Below are 20,516 nucleotides of genomic sequence, written 5' to 3'. Positions count from 1 at the left end.
TTGTGATCAATGGCCAAAGTCCTCACTAAGATATGAAAGACTAGAGATAGGGGAGGTTTTGATCACACTGCTTCAGGAAACCTGTCAGCTTGCATGCTAGAGGTTTCAGAGAATCTGAGAGTACAGGACAAGAAATTTTAGAAGATGCTGGAAGGGCTGAGGGTGTGGTTCTTTCCCATAATCTGATTTAGAGGATGAAAGACTGCCCAGAGGACATATATTCTTATGGTGTGCTTACAGTGTTGAATACATGGATACATACAGCAGATAAGGAGAAAACGCCTTCTCTTCCAATTCCCACTCACTTGTTCTTTTGGTAAGAGGCCCCTGCCAAACATGCTCTGATGAGACATATACATTCCAGCCCCATTGATTTTCAGAGCCAGCCGGGATAACTAGAGTTTAATGCTTGCCTCTTTGCCAGCTGTTGGTGGGCAAATGATCATTGCAGGGATAAGCAAACAGAAACAACAGACTTAACAGCAATTCAAGATACCAGTGCAGAACTATGCAGCAGTCTTGGGGAGTTTCAGCTAATGGTGCAGATAAAAAAGTGGGTGTAAGAAAGAAGGACTCAAAATGTAAGATGATGTGAGAAGGGCTATTATTGAAGGGAACTTTTGATGAGATTTCTAGCACTAAGAATTTTCTTTGGGTTGCTACTAAAGACTGGAGAGTAAAAGGTGAGGCTAATATTCTTGGAATCCTCACAGCTCTTCTTCCAGCCCCATGCCTTCTCCCTCCTCTTTCTTCTCTCTGCTTCTCTTACTCCTCTCAGCTAAGCAATGCCCTTTACACAGCCCAGTGACACCTTCAGGATGTGGAACTCACCGAAGAACTGGCAGTTCACCAAGGCAAGGTGAAGCTGATCAGGAAAAATATGATCTGGCAGTCACCACAAAACTGGTAAGATAGAAAGCTACACATCTGCTTTCAGCATGTCCTGTGCACACTTACGGCTACTGATGCATTTTGGTGAGCCTGATAGGGCCAGTATTAAGATGAGAATCTAGAGTACATCTTGTGTATCGTGAAATTAGCCCATTTGGTCTGAAGCAACTGCAAAAGTAGTGGCATGGGAAAGACAAGCAAAGCATATTGTGCTGAAAAGGAGGCAAAGTGTCCCAAGTCAAAAATCTGAGCAGGTGTGTAACTGTGAGAAACTTATCAGTGAAGTGCTTCTGTACTGTAGAAATAAATATATATATCCCCCCTCCATTCTTCTTCTGTATATAATCATTAGTTAAAGATTACTATGAAAGAATCTAGGGAACTGAAGGCAAAGTATTCATTTTAAGAGCAGAAACTGTACTGGTTTTACTGTTGGCTGTGTGCTGGTAATGAGTACTCCTGAAAACTAAACATTTAAATATGAAACATCTTCTTATCTTTATTACCATATGTTCCAAAAACAAATGCTACCTATGGTCTTACTAGCAACATCAAAGCTTTTGAAATTGTTCTGCAAGTCTTACATTTTCCATTTGGCTCAAAAACACAGAGGGAAGCTTTCAAAGCCTTTGGGATTATATTGCAAGCACAGTTATATTAATAAGAAAATGGCCTGGCCTTGTAACAAAAAGACCAGCTTGCACATTATAGCCAAATCCAGAGGGACATATGCAGGTGGGTTGAATTACAGGTGGACTAATAGGCAAAAAATACCAATACCAGCTTATTTCCATTTCAACAGGAGCTTGATATTACATATTAGATGAAAAAGCTGGAAATCTTTCAAAGAGAAATTTGCTTGGTATTTTAAAAGCAATTATCATTTTAGCATATTATGTGGAACTAAAGGCCAGAGGAAAAGATTATTATTCAAAATGCTCTTTTTTTTTTTTTTTTGTTTTTTTACTCAGATAATCCCTGACAAAGACATGAGAATATGTAGATTTTAACCTTTCAGATATCTGGTTCATACAATTTCACTGAGTGTAATACAACACTCATATTTCTCTGTGAGGCAGCTGATGGTGCAGATGAAACAAAAGACCTGTTATGATTACAGAGGCGTTACCATTGATTAAGCGACAATCAACTATAAACATTTCAAGGACAAAATCTGAAAGATTCCAAAGTTTCAAACTGATAGATAGTGTCGCAATGGACAAGAGTGTTGTAACACACAAGGGAGTACTACAGAAGTGACAAAAACGTAAAGCTTTTTACATCCAGTGGAAGTTTGACTAGATCTTACATCTTGAAATGTAATTAAAATATAAGTGGCTATGCTAAGCATTTAAAATTTTATTTTGCAAAAAAAGAAAAAAAAAGATCATATATCATTGAAACACACTCCTACAATTTAAAAGCAAGATGAGCATGTCTCTTAAGTGGATTCTTGTTCTGCTATTCCCAAATGACTGTACCTAATACATTCTGCAAATAGACAACTCACAAGATACAGATTGGGGTTTGTGGTGGAGAATCAATGGCTCTGACGGGGCCAATAATGCCTTCTGTTACTATAAAATATTGTTCCACAGCCAAAAAGTGCATAATATGTGAATATATGTGTATAACTGCCACTCCAAAACTCATGGCATGTTATGATAAAGCATTCAAAACAATTGATGAGAATTTTAAAATTGTAGATGTGAAAATATCATAAAATGGGACTTAATACTTGTTGTGAAAAGGATCTGAAATAAAACTGTGAAATTTAAATCTCATGCTAATTCCTATTTATTCCAAAGCACATCTACTCCACATAAAGTTCTGAAATGGACTGTCTTATCAATTTTCTGCAGCAGAATTATATTGAAGGAATGGTTTAAATTCACTTTGCACCAAAAGCCCAAGGCGAGCAAAATGTCTAAGTTAGTAGTATGAATGTCTTTTTGCCACTAGAAGAGATAATGAATCCCATTACTAAAACACAGCAGTAAGCCTAATTTTGAAGTCACATACAAATTATAACTTTAAAATTAGCATTTTTAATTTTATTCCAATTTTTAATATAGTTTCCTAGCAAGTTGCTACCTAAAAAATGTAAAGAGGAAACAGCAGGCAACAATCAATACTTGATTATATTCCCTTGCAGCAAAAAAGGCCAACAGTATCCTGGGCTGTATTAGGAAGAGCATTGCTAGCAGTTTGGAGGAGGTGATCCTCCCCCTCTACTCAGCCCTGGTAAGGCTGCATCTGGAGTGCTGGGTCCAGTTGTGGGCTCCGCAGTACAAAACAAACGCGGACATACTGAAGAGAGTCCACCAAAGGGCTACTAAGATGATTAAGAGAGATGATCTCTCATACGAAGACAGGCTGAGAGAGCTGGGGCTGTTCAGGCTGGAGAATGAGAAGGCTCAGGGGAGATCTTATCAACATGTATAAATATCTGACTAGCTGTGATACGCTCTCGGACTCTGAAGGGATTCAACAACCTGGGCAACCCAAAACCACGTATAATACAAGGTATATGTAAAATTTAGCTATAAATACACAACAAGGATGTACTGGAAAAAGGGCAGTGTTACTGGTGAGTGCGAAACACAGAGATCCACAAGGAAGCACCCATCAAGCAGTTAAGAGCATACTGTGCATTCATCATGGGCATGGCTATACTCCTGAAATGAAACCAGCTTATGCAGGCTCAACTCTGGTGTCTCTGCATCAACAGCACAGTTAACTCTCAAACTGTGTAATTCATCCATGGATGATCATGAGTTGGCTGTACCTGGATGAGCTGAGTCCATTTATTAAATGTTACCTATAACAGTGCCTACAACAAATAACACAAAGAAAAGTTACTCGAATGCGTTCTTCTCAAAAACTTTTCTATAAATTTCTGAATGTAAGTTTTCCTTTGACATATATTGTGTATTGAACAGGATTTATCTATTCAGACTCTTAGTCTGCTAGCTACCTTTTCAATTTAAATGCTAAGATAACATTTTTCATAATCAACTCTCACCCAGGATTATCGATGTTGCTTTAGTCTGCTATTGTAGGCTTTTTGATTCCATTATACTTTTTTTAAAAAAGAAATGGTAATCTGATATGCCCTAAGGATGATGTGAGCAGTATTTCATTATGTTTAAAGTGCACTAAAATCTTCATGTGCAAGGAACTATAAAAATTTAAAGCATTATTACTAATACTCACCAAGGGAAATAAGACTAATTACTGTTACAACTCCTCATAATATTGTATTGCCATTGTTTCTGGTGGAGGTCAAATTATATGCTGACAACTTCTTTGTTTAGCTTCAGTTAAGAGATCTAGAGACATTTTTAGTACAAACTGAGAACAGCTATCAAGCATATAATATGCAGCTGAATTTACAAACTAGTTGAATGAACATCATGTTAGTGTTACCTTTTTATTTAATGTCAAACTACATTTCAGTTAGATTTTCTTGCAAGAGCTAGCATCATTTTGAAATAAGGTCAAAACAATAAAAAACAGACAATGACTGTTTACCTAATTGGACTTCAAAATGACAAGATCTTGATAATCTATTGATGCTACCCCTATAACAAGTGTTAGACTCTTAACAGACTACAACCTAGAATGCTCTTTTCATATTCACACACACAAAATTTATAACTTCCCCTTAAAATCAGTAACAAGATACAATAAATTATATAATTAGTTCAAATACATTCTTTAATATACAAATTTTTATTTTGCTTTCAAAATATTCAAATGTTTACAAATTCTATAACAGACATTTTTCCTGAATCACTATGTTAAAGTAAATAATAATTCAAAAGTAAGAATGCATTATGTAATAATTTACTGTTTAAAATTTAAAAAAAAATATCCTAAAAACAAGATAATTTTGTGCCAAATGTACAATGTAAAGTCATTTTAACCCTAATGTATGCAACTGCATGGCTACCACAGTCCAATAGTACAGTTAAAAAAAGTAATTAGACCAATACTTTTGTACAAAGAAATAATGCTGCTGTTATCTCAGTGGGACATAACCCTGGCCTTTAACTTGAAATAACTCAGCAAGTTACCTTCCTGATAAACAATGCAATATTAATATCACAGTTGGGAGCAGTTCTCTGAACAGTCACAGCAGGTATCAAAATTGTTGCTCAATTTTTTTGGAAATGCACCATTCCTTTTTAATGGGTATCTCTAGCTTCAAATAAGAGAGGAACAAGTAGAGTTCAAGATATAATTGGAGTAATTTTATATTAAGTTAGAGGAAGAAACAGTCCATACAGCAGCAAATATTATTTTATATTAAGTTAAAGGAAGAAACAGTCCATACAGCAGCAAATATTAAACCATGGAAAGCATAAATGCTAAAAATGATTCAAGCCACGTGTAATGTTATGATGCAAGATTCTTCATTTCAATTCACTTATTAGCAATACACAAATTGGCATACAAAAATTGTAATAACAAAGATTTGGGGAAATACCTGTGTATATGAGTTCGGTTCATGCCAAGATTCTAAGTCAAACAGTGTGATCTATTTAGGACTCATAAATAACCAACTTAATCATCTCTTAAAAAAATCAATGATAATTTCAAACATTTTCTATACTTTTAGAAGTACAAGAAACAATACTGCCTTGGAAAGGAGTGGGTGAGAAGTGTGACATGCCTATTACTTTTGATTTTGAATATCACTGATCCTAACATGACCAATTCTACACTCAGAATCTGAAAATTGTTGATTTTATCTGTGACTTTTAACTAGTAACACTTTATTCTGATGGCCATCTTGTGAGGACTTATGTTTTACAGCATTCAGAATAAAAAAGAACACTTTATGTATTAAATGTTTCTAAAGTAATTATGGCAATACCAAAGAACAAGAAAATTTTATAGTTACAGAGTGCTAGTGCTCTGCAGTTTATATTCATGTAATAGAACAGTCTAAAAGAAACTTCTGAAATCACATAGCTGCTCTCATCTGCACTTGCACTTAATTCTACATAAGATAAAGTGATATTAATCTGAATGACAACTGTCCTGCCTGTATTATTTACTGATGATATAAATACACCACAAAAGTAGAGCCTATGTTTTGTAACATATTAACGTTCTGCTTCAGACCAAAAATCACAGTGATTTTGTTCTGCCTTTTATAGATTCCTTCCTCTATTTCTCCTCCATTGCTCCATTTTCTCCTTTCCTCCATTCCTTCTCCCTCCATTTTCTCCTTCATTTTGAAATGTTAGCATCTCTTGAGATCAGATATAAATAAAAGGTGTCCAAAGGTTACTGTTAAAAGGCTATATTCCCATAGTTTTAAAATAAGCTTCTGGTCTCAAGAGATCTCTAAAGCATTTATTGCAATGGAGCACACATGCTGACTATATTTGAAAAATGATGTCCAGTTTAAGTTTTTACAAAAATAAGGCCAAGAAACCAATGATGACTGACTGTCAAGGCATCTGCACAGTGTGAGGAACAAGGCTGGATCTCAAGCGGTATGAAAAAGTATCTAGACTGCAGAATGACCACATTTTGGTAGCTGTGAATGCTTGGAACCACGTTCAGTTGCCACCAGAACCACACACCAAATAAGTGCAGTCTTGAAGATGCAGAAAAAAAAACAGCTTTGTGTTCACTTGGGCCATGGTATCATGGATCTCTTAAGTTGTAATGCCCATATGGTTGCAAAAAGGCACAACAGCTTAGAGACTAAAAAGGAAAAAGTAGAAACAGAATAACATCAAGCAAATCCTTCCACTCACTACACAGAGTTCAGACAAGTCAATATGCTAAGAATTCACACATTAAAAAAGATTTGAAGTAGCAGAAATAGGATGAAATGTAATACTACGAAGTGAACTGACTGCTAGACTAATGATGAGAATTTTTCAGTGGAGATATAAAAGGAAGAGAAAGATACGAATATCTTAATCTAGTACACTGTTGTCTGTAAGTCAGTGTTGTGATATGGCTATTTAAACTATAAATGTTATCCTAAAAAGTATAAACGCCACAACCCTGGTAAAAACTCATTGGATGTACCTTCTACAATTCCAATCACCTTTTTTCAGAAAACTTATAGTTAAGGAGGAACAGATGCAGAAAATAGAACTAGTAGAGAAATCAGAGGAATGGAGACACTATCAAATAAGAATATATAAGAAAATCGTATCTTGTTCATCTTAGCAAACCAAGACACAGAAAAAATACAATTGTTCTTTATAATGGAACGAGAATTGCTATTTAGACTAAAAGCAATACATGCAAAGAATAAAAAGAATAAACTGTCTGTGAGCAAAGCTAAGGCTGGACATTTTAAGGTGGTTTCTAACCAACAAAAATAGTGACAGCAGACAAAGTGATGGGTTTTAAACTGGCATAGACATATTAATAGGACTACATAATGCATTTACCTATTAAGGCAAGGGACTGCATTTGAGTATCTGGACTGTCACTTCCAGGTTTATGTGCTACTTTCCTATAAGTCAACCAGCACAACCCAGAAATTGCAGAGAGAGAGCAATAAAACAGAACACTAAAGATGTCTGATTGGGTTACCGGAGGACATCTATTATTTTATCTTTATACTCTCTATTAAAAGACAGAATGTGCCTAAGTGACAACTGAGAAAGCAGATAATCCACTTCATCCAATTCTTAGTGCTATTTGATTCCTAATTTTATTTTATTTTTAAATTAAATGTTTGGATAAAATTTTAGTAACCTTGTCTTTTTTAGAAAAGGGGATGCAGGACTATATGTAAAAATTTAGGTTCACAATTCAGAGTGACTCCTAAGAGATCTGTAGGAAGGAAGAGTGATTCTGTGAAGAGAGGAAACAAAAGCACTGTCATTCAACTCCTACACAGTCGCATTAGAAAGAACTAAGAATTTTTAATTTCTGCAAACCACTGCACAATGAGAGCTGTCAGTTGTATGTTAGCTCACGGAAATAAAGTTCTTACTTTATCCTACTCGTTTACATACACTTTAAAGTATGTAAAAATGCATCAGATGGCAACTGATTCCTCACTGGACCTTATTTGGATCCAATCCTGTATATTCTCCCTCAGTAGAACTACTTACACAATGAAGAGTTTACAGGTTTGGGATTCACTGCAGTATTGACGGGAATTACATCAGCCCCACAGGTATTACTTGTCAGATATTTCACTCCCAGGAGAACAGAACGTCAGTAAATTGTATCCTTATGTTGCAAAACAGCTAAAATATTTTTGCAGTTTTGAAACACAAAGGCATGCTACAATACTAATAGTAAAGGAAAAGACACCAGATTTCAAACTTTATATACTATGCTATTTATTTCATAAGAGGCCTGTAACAAAATGAAGCTAAATGTTGCACTTTCCTTCACTAAGCTCTTCCATTCTATAAATATGGTAGATGAAGAAAACTTTTATGACAATGAGAAGTTAAATTGTCTACAGAGATTGCCACTGAACAGCACTGTCTTTGTCTGCATGTCACAGTGACAGGCATTTATATTGCCATTACAAGCCAGACCCAGCAAAATGTGAAGCACAACTCATGATGCTAAGCTTATCTATTCATGTAATAGAACAGATCCATGTAATAAAAGCAAACTTTTGCAAATGTTCTACACGTGTTACTATGGAAACCTAATAAGCAGTTCTTTTTTCTCTCAGGCAGTCCATCTTGATTTGCCAGAAAATATTATTTTAAAGTCCTTCAGGAAGATCTAAAATCTTTTGCAAGTAGAAAGGTGGACTGAGCTGAAATTTACAATTTCTTTTTTCAAAAATTATCATACTTGGAAACAAATTCCACCCGCCAGCCAAGAAAAGGAGAATTACAAACTCAGTATAAAGACCGACTAGATAAGAGAGAGAGCAACCTCTGTCTAAAGACTTTTGAAAAATATTTCAAATAAATATTAATAAAATACTGAAAGGATTTAAAAAATGTAAACAGAAAGGAAGAACATTATATGATATGTGATCTGCAAATGGAAGGAAAACTGACATGTGTTTTGAAAAGAATGAGGGAGACAGGATTTTGTCTCTTTCTTCATTGTGTCACGGAAATATGTAGCTGTTTTGAGGGATTTTCCATCGGTTTCTCTGATACAGTAAATAAATATTACCTACTATGAGAAGATATGAATTGAAGCTAATGTAATGGAAGGTTTTAGGGCTGATGTTCCATTTTGTAAAATTTAGTTCAACCAGTACTTAAATCAAATAGTAAAGCAAGTACATTAAGAACTGAAATGATAAAATAATAGTTATGTCCATGAAGTCCCACAACAATGTATATGTGAAAATATTTTTTTCTGGAGTTTGTTTTATTAGTTAATCAGTTAAATCATACTTAGCCACTTAGAAAATGGAAGAGCTACTACTTTAACTCTCAGCTGGCTGTGTTCTTATTTACAGTTTTCTATGTTTGCTCTGCTTTGTTGTCTCTAACAAATATTTCAGCTCACTTCCTGCTGCTGACACCAGCTTGCTTTCAGCGCGCCAGTCACAGCCAAGTCACTGCAGATGCAAGCCACTGCTTCTATTTCGATGCCAGAAATGAAGGAATCCATGGTGAGGTATGCACTGGACACCACCTAAAATAGTCAGGTAAGCCTGCAGTGTAACATTGAAAACTGAAGACTGCCAGTAATGAGTTTCCAGGGCAAGACAAAGAATAATTTTAATAGTGGAATCTGAGTTCTTCACGACAAGCAATTTTGGATAATTTAAATTAAAATGCCAGTTCTGTTCTTGCCTCCTGTCTATATGCAGCACTGCGACCGTTCCAGGTAAATATCCTGTGTCTTCTTGTCTTCTGTTGCTGACTTCTTAAGAAACGGTATGATTGAATATGATGTTCCTTTTCCCCTCAAACAATTCCTCTTGAATTTTAATGCTTTATGATTCTCTTGCCATCTTTGTAGAGAATATTATTTTCAGTGAACAGTCAGGTTAATATTAAGTTTCACAAAGTTAAAATGACAGTCAGGCAATGCAAAAGTTACACACATAAAACTAGAAAAACAAGTCCACAGAATACAGAATGAGAAATGAAAATAGCTGATGGACATTAACTTTTACAATAGCTATCTATTTGTGAATTTTTTATCCAGTAACTTTCAAGTTGGATAAAATTGACCAGCTTCCCTTTCATTTCAAAGGGACTTCTTTAAAGAGGAGTGATTATGTAATAATATTTGCATGTAAATTATTTTATTTCAGCTTTGTAAGTTATTGCCTTTAACAGTGGGAAGGACATACCATACTAACTTTGCTGCTATTACTGCATAGCACATTTACATAAATTGTGGTGAATTTTTGAAATGAAACAGAAAATTTAATACATACAATAAAATGGAAAAAATATAGATGCTGTGAATTTATTTTTTCACTAATTTCATTTGTCTTAAGAAACAAAAATATATATAGTTTTACCTGCTGTCTGCTCTAAGGGCAGGCACAATTTACCACATGTACCAGCCTCAGAGCAGTATGTCTTGTCAGTGTTTATGCCTTCACGCAAAAAGGTGACATAACTGCTTTCCACCTGAAGAAAATGAACACTTGCTAAATAGAGAGAAGATACATGTGACAACACCAATATGCAATTCCAAATGCCATGGATAGCCACAGCAAACATGGGAACTCGGAGGACTAAACACCAGCCTCACCAGACCTGCTGCCAGCCTCTGCCTGCACCAACTGAAAACACCCACCTGAGAACGGGGTTCCTGGGAATTCAGACCTCTTGAGGGGTCTTGCTGTCCGTCAGCTCCTTTCTTCAATTCTTTAGAAAAGTAAAAGGCTGCATCCCATCAGACTCTGTCCTCATGCTCAGTGAGGAGTTTGCATGTGTCACTGACTACATGTACTGGCTCTGTTTCCCAGCCACTGCGCTAACACGGCAAATGCGAAACGAAGGCAGAAACAGCAATGATAGACTATTCAATAGAAATAATTTTGGCAAGAGAACTCTATGAATAGCTAACTGGTTGCATTTAATTTGAGGTGACATCTAGCTGGTTGTCTTTAGAGTATGTTTAGCTTCAGGTACTCTGTTCCACAAAACCTGAATTTTGCTGTTGTAATCTTCTCTGTGCTAGGCAAAGCTTTCTTGTGCCATAATCAGCACACTTAGAAAGAGACTGTAGCTCTCTCTCATATCATCAAGGAAAGCTCAATTCTGTACAAAGCAGGAAAAGAGAAATAGAAATAATAAACAATTTAAATTTTTGACAAATGTAAAATCCATGAACAATTTTTCATGTCTTGCAATACACACTTTGAATCTCCAGATTTGATGGTGATATAATAGATAGGTAGTAGAGTGGAAAAATGGATTTTTCAAGGGAAGGTGTAACTACGTTATGGGAAAAAGAAGATAGATTTTAAAAAGCTGATAGGAAGGTTATTTTGTAACCAAAATGTTTTATCCATGTTTATAATGTACTTCTCTGCCATATACCATGAGACACCTAGAAAGCTATGAGACACTCAACTGTATTTTTTTGAATGAAATAACAACTGAAGATAATACAAATACCAGCTCATAATAAAACAGCATTTATGAGAATTAAAAATTATGTGATACAGCTTTAAGCTGTTAACTCCTCAGTGATTCAGTTTAACAAGTTATATATTCAACATTTCGTAGCTGACATATAAATAAAGAGGAAAGTTTTCACATAGAATATAGGACTACATCTAATTCCTTTGGAAATCCACTGGAATTTTCCTGTTAACTTTGAAGGCAGCAGAGTCAGGCTGAGCAGCTCTGAAAATTCGTAATAACACTGAAACCTTGCTTCCCCTTTATTTATTTCAACATAAATTCAAAGTCACTTTTTGAAACCATCTATATTGTATTGCAAAATTCTTGCATGAATCAGAGGCAAATCAGGCCCTGTAATCCTAAGGTGTCCAAGGAAGGGTTATTGTTATAACTGTATGATTTTTCCAAACTATTTCCTCCAAATATATGTTGTCAATCATTGTTTAAGTCACTTGGAACACATTCATTCCCTACATGGGATCAATGCCTTTGTGAACTCGTTTACTGAAAGGAATACTAACAGAAGAAGAAAACCCTAAATGAATGCTACAGAATAATTTCAGAATGGAAATTTCAGAAGCATAATTTAGACAGCATATTATACCCTGATTCAGCAAGCACTTAGGCACACACTTCCCCTCAAACAGGAAGTAATCTGAAGACTTCAATGTAACTACTCAAAGTTAAGTGATATTTCTTCATAAGCTAAATGATCTTGCTGAATGAAGACCTCTAAAATCTACATTTGTTCAGTCAAGGAAAGGAAACATGATCTCTACATTTTAGAAAACTGTGAGCCTTTCTAATGCTAGGAGCATTATAAACACCATGTGCAGGTCTTGTTCCCATCCCTCCCCATGCCTAGTTAACATCTGCAGGGGAAATGACAGATATTTGCTACAAGAAATAGTAGTTTAATTAGTCAAAAAGAGGAACTCACTCCATAAGGTCCCAGCAAAGTAATATGTAGATGTAGAATAATAAAAAGGGACCAGAATAAGCAAGGGACGGTAAAGGGGAGAGTATATGCTTCTAAATTTGGTGATTAATTCAGGACAATTAAAATGATAGTGTGGGAAATGCTTATCTCAGCTATTGTAGTTTCTATGGCAGAAAATATTCACAGAAGCTCTGCAGACTATAGCAGGTTACACACTTCTGCCATTGCACCTGAAGCATCCCTCTAGCAGACAAATTAGCTTTTCAGCAAGACCGAGGATTTGAATCTATGGCAGCAATCAAAAGTAGTAAATGGAAATGAAGAACTTTAAGTGCATTCCCTATTTTAAAACACAGGAATTAAAGGAAAAACTAATCAGGAAGCAAAACATTTTACAAAGTAAACACTAGTCTGATCTCTGTTATGCCACCCAAAGAATGAACATTGATATTGAACAGAATATGATCTTAGGAAGAAAAGGTTAAGGAACGGAAACAAGGGAACGAGCTGTTCCATATGTTTGGTAGGATGGAGATGAAAAACAAACACAGTTAAGAAAAAACAAAGCTGCTGCATTATAAACATTTTAATTTTTCTAGAAATAAAATAAAGAGTAACCTGAGATATAGTAAACTGTGTTTTAGAAACCTATGAGTATAACATCTTAAATTGCTGGAAGAACAATGTTTTCTACTCAAAGACAATTATATAATTAAACAGATTTTAAATTTTAAAAAAACAGAATGGTAATGGAGAAAACAGAAAAAAAGAATTAAAATAAAAGACACTGGTAGAAAAACTAACAACAACAAAAAACAAATTCAAAATATACATAAAAATCAAATTGAGCAAAGAAAGGTAAAAGAAAAATGGTATCACAGTGTATAGGATAATGAAATCATTTATAAGCCTATTAACCGGAAGATGATGGCAAAAGGAGAAAAAAAACTATAAAGATCCAAGGATGAACAGGGCAGAAACTGGGAGGACAGCAGGAGTGCTAAATGAATATTTTGCAAGGGTATCTATGACAAGAAAAGCCTTTCAAAATTTAACTTATGATAGGATGCTTTTGCAAAGTCCAATGAGTCAGAAGGATATGTTCCAGATGATGGTTAGAGTAACTCAAATGCCATCCACAAAACCTGACTAATAATTGATTGGATGGCATAAAAGCCGTAATGAGAAATGCTAGAATTAATTTAGCAACAGTGTTACTCTGTACAGAGATGACATTTCAGAACCCAAAGGAGGCAAGCAAAATATTGGGGAGGGAAAGCAGCAGTAGAAACCCATAAACAACACTTCAGTCTAAAGAAAACATAGCACTTTAGTCTGCAGAAAACACCTAGAATGTTTTCTTCATGAATGTCAAATTATCAAAAGTGGATAGACTAGATGAACTTGACATTTTGTTTTGTTTTTCAAAGACATCACCACAGGAAATCCAATAAAATAGCCTGGAAGAGCCCATTGCCTTTTTGAGGAAATAGAATTTGAATTATGAATATGAAAATTTAATATAGGTAGACCTTAACACTTGCAAAGCCCGATTCTTGACAAGCAGACCTAATGCATATCATGGACATGAGTAAAGACAAGTCATTTGGTTGGTCTGAAGAATCCTGTCATTCATTTGTTCTTCAGGTCTAATCAAAACTGTCACATGAGCAAGATAAAAATCACCTATAAGAGAAGTTGCTATTTTTCTCTTGGCTTGCCCAAACAAAAAGGAGAGGGTTGCTGTTGCTTCCCCAAAGTGCTGGACATGGTTGTTAAAAAAGTGAAAAATGAGCTAAAAAACTACTGGTGAGATAATCAGATTCTAATGAGACTCTCTTATTATTTTAAAAATACAGATGTCATGTTTCTTTGGTACTTACATTGAAAGTCTACAATGTATCTTTCTTCCTCTTAGCTGGAATTTGATCTGCATACTATCCAGACTGATTAGAAGAGTTTCTGTGAAAATATCATTATGTTAATGATAAAGAACTTTTATTACTGGGCTACCTAATTTCTGGATACTTTTATCATCCAGCCTGTGAGACCATGTACTCAGAAGACTGAAAGACTGAAACTCTGGAAGGAATTCCATTACTCTCCACATGGCTTCCTTTTTTCAGCCTTCCCAAAGATCTGTACAAAACGAACATCTCAATTCATGATCTGTCCACAAAATGTTTGGGAAAGAGAACAAAAAAAGACAAAACATAAGAACAACCTCCCGAACTCAACAAACAACCTGCCCAAGCTCAGGTTTCTGTATAATGCTGATCATATAAATATGCATTTTTTAAAGATGTCTCATGACTTTTCCCTCAAACAACTCTGCATCATTGATTTGAAGAGGGCTAATCAGAAAACAAGTTTCTGTTTTATGAAAGTCTTCAAGTCATTATTTTTATATTCAAATTCAGCAAGAATAAACATTCTTGCTAAGTGGATAGGTATTTCCCTTAACAACCTAACCTGACAATTAGAAGATATATCTGGGAGGTGAGAGGTCTATATTCACTCATTTGTTCTCTCTGATTTAAAGTACCAGCAACTTCTACCTCCCACACTGCTGCCCCCAAAATTAGGCTCACTCTCTAGCATGAAATCCATGACAAATTCCAACATAGCACCATTTGTTGATTTCCCCAAATCATTTAAGTGGAATCTCTTATCAAATATAATTTGTATTGCATTTTTATAGCAAGCCATCTGCATCTTCTTTTCTGGCAGAATCAGGTAATAAATTATATGCAGGACTAACACTTTCTGTGATATGCAAAAAATTGCTGCAAATAACAATGGCCTATTTTGCAAGAGGATACAGTTTCTGTGAACATTGTGGTAGAAGATAGGCAAACATGCCTTCGGCCTTCCTTCCAGCCTCATTAATGAAATTATAGCTACTATGGCAGATCCAGTAAAAAACAGAGAGAGAGAATTTATTTTTCTGTATTTCAATTTGTTTTTATCCTGCTTATTCAGTAGGGAGGTAGCAAGAATAAAATAAAACTGAATAAATAAGGCAGAAGCTGCATGCATTGAGGTTGCAAGGGACACCAAGTTTAGTTAAATTTTCTTTAATAAAATGTATCCATGCCAGTATTCTTCTGAGTCCCAGGCAAGAGCATTCCTGATTTTAAAATGCGTAACGCAGTGAGCAAGATAAAGACATTGCATCAAATTGGACCTCATGTAAGTATAAATTTGACTGAAACTTGAAACAATGATCTTATTTTTGAGCAAACTCCACCAGAATGAGACTCTCAGGGAAATTTATGTAGAAAAAAATATTTCTTTCGCAGCTCTTGACTTCCTGACATCATCTTTTCTGGCTCTTTCATAACTTCTTTCTTTTGACTGTTTCTCACAGAATCTGTCATTCCTATTTCAGGCTTTTTTTTCCCTTTTTTCTACTACTACTACTTTTTTTCTACTACTACTTTTTTCTTTTTTCTACTACTACTATTTTTTCCACTTCTGCTACTAACTAATGTTAAGTTACTAAATCTTTCTTTTTATTTTACCTGTAAAGTCTACTGTTATTTGCTAGTATTCAAAATCCTACCTCCTCCTTTCACAAGATTAGGAGGACATTTTCTTTCATGATCTTAAACTCAAGATTGCAAGTATGAAGACTAGAGACTCAGAAAACAAAAGGCATAGGCTTTTAATACTCCTGTGTTTCTGAGGACCTTATGTGTAACTTTCAAACATTGTATCTTAATTTCAAGCTGAATTTCAACTCCAAGCTTCCTACTTTTAGTTTTCAAATTTTATTGCCATGCTTACTCTTCCAGGTCCAATTTGCTTCTAATCATGATTTCTCTTTACTCCTCACCATCAAAGTTTCACAGACAGTCTCAGTTAGACAAAATTCTTCAGGTTATTGAGATTTCAGTCTTCCCAGTCACACGCAATCCAGGAGTGGTTCCCAGCTCACAGGTGCAAGTACATGCCCTGTTGTCTTCCAGCTCTAACACAGCAGTAGCTAGGTGCACCCCAACACCTCTCTCAGCAATCCATCCCCACCTCTCCAGCACCTGCTTTTCTTGTAAAGAGAAAGAAGCTGTATGTTTCTCTCACTGACTTCCCAGTGTAGACAACATATGGCCCAAAACTGTGAGGCAATCTGCTCAGAGTCTGGATGTATTCTCAGCTTCAACTTAGTATAAGTGTTTTATATGAAGTTTCCATGAAACAGTTCTTTGCCCATTATTTTCAAAAGAATGGCTCTAGAGTGGTGCTAGAAGGCACAATGTACTTAGAGAACAGCAATGCAGAAGTCTTACAACTTAGGATTTACTATATTGGCCCATCATGGCAACTACTCAGTCTATGACAACATATTCCATATTATGTATTTATTTTTATATCATTAACTTTCTGGAACTAAATCTCTGGTTCACATTTTCTTCATTTCAAACTTCATTTGGAACTTCTGTAAGTGGAGACTAGGTAAAAAAAAAGTATACACTAAAACCTATATAAGGTCTTCACGTTTCAGCCCAAAGTAAATACATACTCAACATCCTCATTCCAAAATGGAAGTGTGGCACATTTCCATCTATCACATGACTAGTTTTATATGTACAGTGAACATGTAAGTGGCAGCCCAGATGCTAGCTACTTAACTCCCTTTGTGCATTTTATGCTGTTGACTTCATTCCCTATCTATAAAATGGAAATAATAGTGTTTCCTCCCCTGATAGCGCTACTGTTCTGGTGAATTTTTTAACAATGAGTCTACACACACTGAAGCTATGTTAAGAGAAAGCATACAACTATTTCTGAGAGAAAGAGAGGAAAAAATATAAAGCAGTAAAAAAATCAAAATGGACAGCCTAATTTGGAAGGAGAAAAACACATGGAGAAAAAAAGGATACAGAGAATATCTTTGACATTATTAGGCTTGGGTTTTGGAAGTGGTAGGACAACCTACACAGCTGAATTCTCCAGTTATACACCCTAGCGTAGCAATAGTGTGCACTGCTGCTAGGAAGCCCTGCTTCTTTCTCTCTCCATGCCATTTGATGGTGCTTGTCAGCCAGCTGTTGGGAAAAGCATAGAGAAAGCACGCCAGTTCATCTCACCTGCAGCCAACGCAAGCCTGGCTCTATCAGCTTAAATGGATTTTCATTTGTACAAAGGAAGAGGGGAACTAATCTGCATCTTCCTTTGCACATGCATATGCTAACCATTATATAGTCTTCTACCTGCAATTCTTTGATGTATGTAAAAGGAAGCATGAAAAAGAAGGACTTCTTCCCCACTGGAATAAATTAAATCTATTCCCCTACTATATACTAGTGCTAATGCATTGCCATCTAGTGTACAAAATCAATATAACAGAGCAAAGAAAAAGGTTTGCAATATGGCAGGTGAAATTCTGCCAGCTTCCATCAAATGCTTTTAATACCTATACATCTTATTTAAAAGATCTCTGCATACATTATTAGTCATTTTTCACTAAGAAAATGCACATAAACCCTCTCTCTTACGGGGAGCTCCTTGACTTGATAGATTGCAATGACTTCCATTAGATTATACTGTCACATGTGAGACAGTCTCATTAGAGTTTTTACTCCATTTAGCTTCATTTGGAGAAACTTTTTCTAAAACTAAAAATAAAATTCTACAGTATTTAATGACAGGAATCTCTTGGTAGAAGAGTATTTTTTTCTTAATTACCACATATTTTATTTCATATTCACAATTTCAAGTCTTCATTCTCTAACTTATGGTATATGGAAAGTATCGCAACTTAACAGATGGACTGAAGGACCAGAAATCAGGCACTCCTTGAGCTTCAACTCTGCACCTCTACTAGCTGAAGACTTGTTCTTATCTTTCAAGAATATTCCTGTCCATATAGCCCTGTCCTTCCACTGTTCTGTGTCCTATACAATTACCTACAATTGTTCAGTGGACAAGCAAAGCAGTCTATCTATTTTGCTTGGATTAACTTTGCATAGATGAAGTGGATTACACATAATATGAGCCAATACAGAACACACGTTATAATTTTAAGACATACAGAGCTGTTACAAAGATCAATTATTATGTATAAGCAAGCTTGTATTATTTATTGTTTCTACAACTTGTTGTAACCTCTAATTACTGCTGTGCTAATCAAAGTTTTTAAGTAATCAAGTAACACTGTAGTCTACTTCTTTCCAGAACTTTAGCAACATAGTGTTACGTATTATTTGGCTGGTGCAGCTATTCCATATCATTCTCATCAGAGCACAACTTTATTTAGAACCCAGGCTTATCAATGGCTCTGAAAGTCCATATGGCAAGATTCTGTATCTTGGTTAAAATATGGTCATTTTTTTCTCCAGTAATGCTGTAGAAACACTGTTAATTTTGGTAACAAAAGAACTGAGTCTGCTTTTCTATCCAATGAGGACCACAACATCATAATCTTAAAAAAGAAACACGCAGATAAAAATTCCTACTTAAAAGTAGAACTTGAAAAGAAGAATATACAAGAAGCAGATTTACTTTAGCATAATTTTCTATATTTGATATCGAATTCTTATGTATTTGATGTAGGATTCAGCACTACATAAAATGATTACTAAATCAGTATTTATGTTTTGATAACTGTATATAGCCTGGATCTTTATTAAATCTTTGAAGAATGGAAAGGCCTCAAGAAGCTTTGAACCAAAATGCAATAGTGTTTAGTGTGTGTGAAATAATTTAGGAAACCTTTTTTATTACAAATAGTATAAAACAAATTATTTCAACATTCTAATAATGGCCAAGGATTACTGACATATTTGTTTAACTATTTAAGAATGTATGAAATAATGACAATTACATACAATATGGCAAGAAAATACTGAATTATATCAGTACAACTACTATAAATATCAGAAAAAGGAGGTAAAGTATCTTGCCAAGTATACATAGCATGTCAACAACATAATCAGGAAAAATACTGATTAGTCTTTTCATAAAGAATTTTATTTATATGCCTCTCAAACCATCATAATATGGCTCAATTAGAATACTGAGCCATGATATCACAATCCAGTTAATGCCTTTTCTTTATATTTATATATATATATGACTACATATATATGTGGGTGTATATATATAAACACATTTATTTGTAGAAGATACAAAGAAGGACAATAAAACTGATTATAGGTTTAATACATATGTGCGTATATGTACAGACAGAGCATATGTGTGTACATATACATTTTATATATGATATATAGTGTTCTTGCTTTGAGAAATATTTGGAAATATCATGTTGCTGCATTGCTGCTGTAGCTCCAATGATAGTCTTAGGAATGCTGAAAAGATGGCACTTATTTACTCTGAAAAGATAGCTGAAAACATTGCAGAATAGGTACTAGGTTCCTGATTCGCATGATCATACCTGAATTTCAGGCTTTTTATTTCAAAAATAAAGTAAGTATCTGGCCCTAAAGGTTGCAAAAAAAAAAAAGCTTGAAGCTTATGACATAGACATAACCAGAGTTATGGCATCAATTAAAGTCTGGAAAAGGGCCTGGAATAATAGTCCTAAAATAAGGAGGCTATCCTATGCAGATCACTGAGGTGCTAAATTCCAAGATCTGCTGCTTCAAGGACACCACACCAACTGAGCAGGAAAGGAACGGGATTGCTTTTCGACTTCCAGTAAGTGCTGGAAACCCTGTGGCTGCTGTTCCCCAGCAGAAAGTGCCCAGAGGGCTTTCTCCCTTCTCTGGGGGAGGAGCAGGAACCATTTCCACCACTCTGACAGAAGCAGAAGTACGCCCAAGTAAGAGAGGTTTGAACACAGAGCCATGTAAGTTCTGTATCATATTTAATGTGGACATAAAGGGACACACTGGTAAACACCACCGAGACATCCAAACCTTTTCTAAGTGGATTTATATGAATAAAGATACACATGCCCATCTACCCAATCCCACCATCACCACTGATGCCAACGGAAATACACCATATCTTAGCATTTTATTGCAGATGTGCAATGGAAAACATGGTAGACCTGTAGTCTTTAAACAAATCAATAAAAGGAAAAGAAGTTCTAATGCATCTTCTTTTTCTCTTTTCATTTTGTTAGTTTTTCATGGTGCTAAATCACAGATGGC

The 20,516-nt window shown here is 35.2% G+C and overlaps 1 protein-coding gene across 5 annotated transcripts in view; it reads right to left on the bottom strand.

The window, feature by feature from the left end:
- The window catches only part of KCTD8 (potassium channel tetramerization domain containing 8), a 100,944-nt gene that overhangs the window by 64,576 nt on the left and 15,852 nt on the right, over positions 1 to 20,516 (bottom strand). Inside the window, exons 2-4 of one of the 5 annotated variants that reach the window (XR_003258177.2) lie at positions 14,283 to 14,361; positions 10,343 to 10,454; positions 4,586 to 9,823 (exon numbers count right to left, since the gene is read on the bottom strand). The exons of 2 other annotated variants lie outside the window; for them this stretch is intronic. Coding sequence is in view for 2 of the 3 variants with exons in the window: in XM_026093632.2 (XP_025949417.2) it covers positions 10,415 to 10,454; positions 14,283 to 14,361 (119 nt within the window). In the remaining variant the exon portion in view is untranslated. Of the gene's footprint in view, positions 1 to 4,585; positions 10,455 to 14,282; positions 14,362 to 20,516 lie in introns of those variants that run through there. 2 more of the 5 variants (XM_026093632.2, XM_026093635.2) reach the window with 2 other exon arrangements.

The sequence above is a fragment of the Dromaius novaehollandiae genome, chromosome 4 (genome assembly GCF_036370855.1).
Source record: "Dromaius novaehollandiae isolate bDroNov1 chromosome 4, bDroNov1.hap1, whole genome shotgun sequence".
Lineage (NCBI taxonomy): Eukaryota > Metazoa > Chordata > Aves > Casuariiformes > Dromaiidae > Dromaius > Dromaius novaehollandiae.
This window is presented reverse-complemented; position numbering and strand designations above follow the sequence as displayed.